A 6283-nucleotide genomic window follows, 5' to 3' on the forward strand; every position below is an offset into this window, starting at 1 on the left:
ACCTGCAGGGGCGGCAAATGGGGTAACAGCTCACTTCATTTTCAACCTGGCCTCGCAGGGATCATTTATTTTGGGAAAACTGTCTATTTAGCACGAATATGGCGCTCGAGGTCATTGCCATCCTCCTGGATGTTATTTTTCTGTGCATGCATTTTTATTTCTTACCGTGTTCTTAGCTATTTCTATTTGCGCCTTGCGCCCCCCAATTCTGATCCGCAACCAAGTGTTGAATCTTGCTCTCAAAGTAACTGTTACTGAATACACTCTCTCATCATAAATACGTGTTATTTTGAAAAAATATTCGATTAAAGTTTTAAAATTTTGACTAATAATAGTTGTTAAAATATTTTTAACTTTAAAAACTTTTAAATCATATGTGTAGATTTTGTCTTAAAAAATCTTTATAATAACACAAATTCAAAGGATTTTATGAATATACTCTAATAAAAAATAGTGATCACAACAATATATTAGAGATCATGTCTTATCTAAAATAAGATGCATTTATAATAGAAAAGAGTACTACTAAATGAAGTCAAGTACATGCGCTGTAAGTTTTTTTGACCAAATACGTACATGAGAGGCGTTGCTGCAGTCATCTCACTTCATTTAAAGCGCTGGACATCTGCTTCTTTCCGTAACAGCCCGGCTAAGAAAATTTCCAATGGACAAACAACAAGTTGCGCAATTTCACATATCAACTTATAAGTAGAATACCTTTGTTTTCCTTTGAAGAAAGAAACAGATTGCAAGCTGCTGTTATGCAGCAGCGTCTTCTACATTTCCTTCAGTGTTGTCTGCAACAATGCATGATAGGGTTCAGTTCGAGTCACTCAGAAACACTCGAAAGACGTAGCAAAAGAGTATCCAATGCTCAAGTATGTTTCTCTGTACAACCAATCTACTAGTCCAGAATTTTGAAGTAGGTAATAGAATGATTTTTGAAAACGTATTGGGTACTTGGTGGTGGATTTTTTTTTTGCCCTTTTCGAAAACATATTCTACAAATAGACTCTGAGGAAAATGTTATCTAAAAATAGATCTCAATTGTGTAAGGGCAATAGTCCAATAGCATCAAAAGTTATAGCGCCGTGCAAAGATTTTATTTGTGGAAAATGTTCTCTTGAGGAACCATTTGTAAAATACTTTTTTGAAAAGGGTTAAATAAAAAAAAATCCTAATTGCACAGTACTGGTACTAGTAGTACTTTCCAATTCCTCAACACCACATGAGCAACAATAAACAATGATGCAAAGTTTTTTTTTCTTTGGAGCCACAATGATGCAAAGTTGATCAGCCAGGAAATACCTTTCTCCCTAGAATCAACCAACCAGCCAACAAAAGAAGAGTAATCAACACAACTACACAACAGAAGTATGCAATTATTCCTTGACCTCATTCTTCCCTTTCCATGCTTCTGAGGTTGGTAACTGAACCTGAATGAAGCTGAAAAGGGTCATCAGAACTCTGAAAAGGCGGTAACTGAAACTGAAAGCCCTTTGAATCCTTTTCTTGTTCCTTGCTGCTGCAACCAAACCAAGAAAGCCCAGAGAAGCTTCCAATGCAATGCAATGCACTGCTTCATCTTCCTCCTCCTATAAAGCCCCCCTCCCCAGGCCACATTCCTCCCACCATCAACAGCCTCCCAAGAAGAATTCAGAGGAAGGGGAAGGGGGAAAAGACAAGAAGCCTTCTGCTCCCTGCCCTGCTCCCCCTCCGAGCTATGGCCGCGAGGTGGGGTCCGCCTGCCGGTCTCGTGCTTCTGCTGCTCGCGCTGGCCCTGGCCCCGGCGGTGCGAGCGGAGAAGCCGGCGAGGGGCGAGCCGGCGGCCGCGGAGCCCGAGGCGTCCTCCGCCGTGTTCCCGCTCTACGGCGACGTCTACCCCCACGGGTGCGTCCCCCTGTCTCTCCCTCTCTCGCCAATCCGTTTCCACCCATTCCCCATCTCTGACTTCAAGAACTAATCAACTGATTGCAAGTTTTGGTCCCATCTGGGAGCTCTGTAGATTTCCGTGCGCATTGCTCTGTTTCCCCTGGAGCATCAGTATTTGTTAGTAGCGTTGATGGGTCAATTTGCTCTGAGAAAAAAAATGGCCTTTTTTTTGTTTGTTCTTGTCTGTTTCTTTCCTTGTGCAGCTTGTACTACGTGGCCATGAGCATCGGCAACCCGGCGAGGCCCTACTTCCTCGACGTCGACACCGGCAGCGACCTCACCTGGCTGCAGTGCGACGCCCCCTGCGTCAGCTGCTCCAAGGTGCCATTACTCCACCGTTCCTTGCTTATTTTTGGAAAAATATTTCCTTGCTTACTTGACCTTCGCTAGTTTGCACTTGGTTCTTTAATTTTGGAGTGAGGCAGTGAGATTCTGCCATCTATATATCTGTTGATAAGTTGATTGTTACCAATCCAAGAGTCGGTGCTTTTGAGCTAGAGGTCATTATTTTTGTCCAAAATATGGGATTCGATTTTTCCCTTTTCTGGCACAGGGTTCTGTTAGATTGATGTTACAGAAATTGGACCATCCAAAAAATCAATCGGAAATTGGCATTAGTTCTAGTTCAAAAGCTGGTATTTTGTTGTGCATATCCTATTTTTTCTCTTGGTTTCCTGTTCAGGGCTTGTTTATCTGGTCATTTCTTGATCGGGCATTAGAATCAGTAACTATATGCTATTTCTTTGTAGTCCAAAATTTCACTGTAAAATGCCAAGCTTGGTATGGTTTTCGGCCAGGATTTTGGTTTTTGATGTTGCCTCGCATGTTGATGGTTGGTGCAGGTGCCACACCCGCTCTACCGCCCAACAAAGAACAAGCTGGTTCCTTGTGTGGATCAGTTGTGTGCATCCCTTCATCGTAGCCTGACCGGGGAGCACAAATGCGACTCAGATCAGCAGCAATGTGACTATGAGATTAGGTATGCTGATCAGGGGTCATCCATTGGCGTGCTTGTCAATGACAACTTTGCACTCCGCCTTGCAAACACCTCCATTGTCCGCCCCAGTCTAGCATTCGGGTATGGTACTTTCATCTTTTAAGGTACAACATTGCAAAATTGGCTACTTGAATTGGTCTTTTATTGTTGTTTCCATGTGTGCAGGTGTGGGTATGACCAACAGATCGGCAGCAGCAGTGAGGTGTCACCCACTGACGGCATGCTTGGGCTTGGGAGTGGATCAATTAGCCTGCTTTCGCAGCTCAAGCAGCATGGTATCACCAAGAACGTGGTTGGCCACTGCCTCAGTTTAAAAGGAGGGGGGTTCCTCTTCTTTGGGGATGATCTTGTGCCTTACTCACGTGCAACATGGGCTCCCATGGTTCGCAGTGCGTTCCGGTGAGCACTATCAACCTTGAATTTTATTTTGGTTTCACCTGAAAATGCCAGAGGGGACGAGATTTGATGCTCAATGCTTGTTTGCAATTTTGCCCATGTACAAAAGTAGGTGCCTATTTTGTTGTTTTATTAGTGATGTCAAACATTAGTGATTAATCATTGCCAATGTGGGAAGGATTTTTGATGAGTTGAAAAACTGTGCACTGAACATATTGACATGCTGAATTTTCTTGGAAATCTCCAATATTTGCACATATTGTACTTTGCAACCATAAGTGGCCAACCCCGGTGAATCAGTTTTCTTGTGGTTCTAGAGAGTTTCAAACTTTTAACTATGTGGAATCTCTCAATGTGTACGCTATTATAAAACGGTGGACTTATTTTCTTCATTCAGTTTGACATAACCTTGTAATTAGGAATTATTATTCTAATTTGACATAACATTGTATTTCCAGGAATTACTATTCCCCTGGCTCAGCAAGTCTATACTTTGGTGGCCGGTCACTAGGTGTGAGGCCAATGGAAGTAGTCTTCGACAGCGGCAGCTCATTCACCTACTTTGCTGCACAGCCATATCAAGCGCTTGTCACCGCGGTAAATTTCAAAACATTTTCTATTCTAATGTCACATTGTACACAAAAAACATGGAGCTTATGAGGTTTTGTTTCTTGCAGCTTAAGGGTGACCTAAGCAAGCCTCTGAAAGAGGTATCTGATCCCTCCCTGCCTCTGTGCTGGAAAGGGAAGAAACCATTCAGATCTGTGCTCGATATTAAAAAGGAGTTCAAATCATTGGTTTTGAGCTTTTCTAATGGCAAGAAGGCGCTCATGGAGATCCCTCCTGAAAACTACCTCATTGTCACCGTAAATATTCCATAACTCAATACATTTTCAGCAGTAATAGCAAGTTATCGGTGGCTAAAATCTATTTCTGTGTTTTTGCCAGAAATATGGGAATGCATGTTTGGGCATCCTCAACGGTTCAGAGGTTGGTCTCAAGGATCTGAACATTCTTGGAGGTAGGAAGTCTAAACAAAACCAATTGACCTAGTTTCACAAGTTCATGTTGAGCTTTTATAGCAATTGATGTTTCTCATCTTCTATTGCAGACGTTACAATGCAGGATCAGATGGTGATATATGACAATGAGAAAGGGCAGATTGGATGGATTCGTACACCCTGTGATAGAATCCCTAAGTTTGGATCTTCCATTCTGTGATCATTTCACACCCCTGTACAGTGAACATACATACCCTTAATTCTTTTCTATATATTCGAACAGCGACAATACCATTCATGGGTTTGAGGAAGGTTATTGTTGGCCTCAATTCCCTGGGATCATTGGTCTTTGGAACGAAGATTGCCCAGCCTATTACCGTTCAAATAAAGAGTGATTAACAAGGGAAGGCCACTAAACTGATGAAAGAACACAGGGTGATTAACAAGGGAAGGATGATCATCCGAGGGAGGCTGCACACAGAATTAGGAACGTATATTCTTTAGGAAAAAGAATGTAAACATCATAATGTTCATATGAAATATAATGATCACCTTCTTATGAAACTCCGCCATATTCAGCATATTCGGATTTGTTCTTCGTGCATTGTTTACTTGGTGTTGTATTGATGTAATGCTTTTGATTTAGGTGCCTTAGAATTTCAAAGATAAGACTAAGAAACTAAGCTGAAATGTGTTTTGGTTTAATTATGATCAGTGATTGATATTGGTATTTAATTGGTTTGATGATCTTCGGTTTTGGATGAGTTTTGATGTGATTTGAATTGATTTGAGATTTTATTTAAGCATATTGATTATGGATTAACTGGAATTGGAGTTGGAGATATATGTTTGCTTGTGATATATGTTTGCTTGTCTCATGGTGTGTAAGTGATAGATTTAACTTGACGGTCGACGACGGGATGATCGGAGCCAAATAGAGTGCTTGTTGCTGGACGATCAAGGAGGTCAGTTGGAGTCAAAGATGATCTTAGCTGAACACGTGGAGATCAAGCAAAGCATGGAAGGCGGATGGAGACAGCGTGTTGATAAAGTCAAGCGCAGGGGATACCAGTATAAGTGATAAGGCAGCCCGAGAGATCGGGAGCGAGAGAGACTTGTTGGTGGTCAGGATCGTAAGATGAGTATATTGGAGCGCTTGCTTAAGGTGTAAGCAAGTGAGAAGTCACGCTTTGAGAAATGTGCTATGGTTTTGCGGTTTTGTCTCAAAATCGTGGAAGGACTAGAGGAGTACATGGTACCATCGTGAAGCTTGCGTCGAGATGAAGCTAAGTCGTGAAGATGCTATGACCGTCTGATGAATGAAAAAAATGGACCAAAATACTCTCGGTGGTAGGAGTAGTTTACTACAAGATAGAAGTATTTTGGAAAAAAAGCTAGAAACTTAGGGTCAAGTTTCTTAGACTTATAAATAGAGGTGTAGGCCTATGCAAGAAGTGGAATCAGCTATTTTGAGCCTCTTGTGCCATCCATATGAAAGCATTTGTGCTAGGATTTTAGATGAAAGTAAGAGAAGTGCTTAGCTTATGTATTAGATGAGAGTTTTGTGAGATTTTTTTAATCTATCTAAAATAGGGCTGACCTATGCTGCAATGAAGTTTATTTTTTTTTCATGTTATTGTGCTCGCCTTCTTCTATTTTCCCTCTATTGGTTCCTGTGCAGGTTTGTAAGATTTTTTATTTCCGGATTTGATTTTTGTTTTAATTTTTGAGCTGAAATTTCAGCACATTGTGTAGTCATTCTTTTTATTGCTAGAGGCATAAAATTTGTATACACACGCTTATGTGATGGGGTCTTAAATTTCCTTACCTCTAGACAATCAACTTGGAGTGTTCATCTTTTCTTATTTTTTTGCAAGTGTGATATTTTGAGTGCTAAGACATATGGATTGATCTTAAATGGAATATGTTGTTCATATACTATTCGTGGAGTTGTGTT

At 41.1% G+C, this 6283-nt stretch overlaps 1 protein-coding gene across 1 annotated transcript; it reads left to right on the plus strand.

Annotated features, from left to right (window-relative positions):
* Window positions 1–1416: 1416 nt before the first annotated feature.
* On the plus strand, window positions 1417–5068 carry LOC133906497 (aspartic proteinase Asp1-like). Its single transcript, XM_062348419.1, has 8 exons — window positions 1417–1890; window positions 2136–2253; window positions 2775–3010; window positions 3095–3328; window positions 3784–3922; window positions 4003–4191; window positions 4274–4346; window positions 4437–5068. Exons 1-8 carry the CDS (start codon window positions 1562–1564, stop codon window positions 4544–4546), a joined length of 1428 nt encoding a protein of 475 aa, XP_062204403.1. The 5' UTR covers window positions 1417–1561; the 3' UTR covers window positions 4547–5068.
* Window positions 5069–6283: the final 1215 nt, after the last annotated feature.

This window comes from Phragmites australis, chromosome 23, assembly GCF_958298935.1.
Source record: "Phragmites australis chromosome 23, lpPhrAust1.1, whole genome shotgun sequence".
NCBI classification, from domain to species: Eukaryota; Viridiplantae; Streptophyta; class Magnoliopsida; order Poales; family Poaceae; genus Phragmites; species Phragmites australis.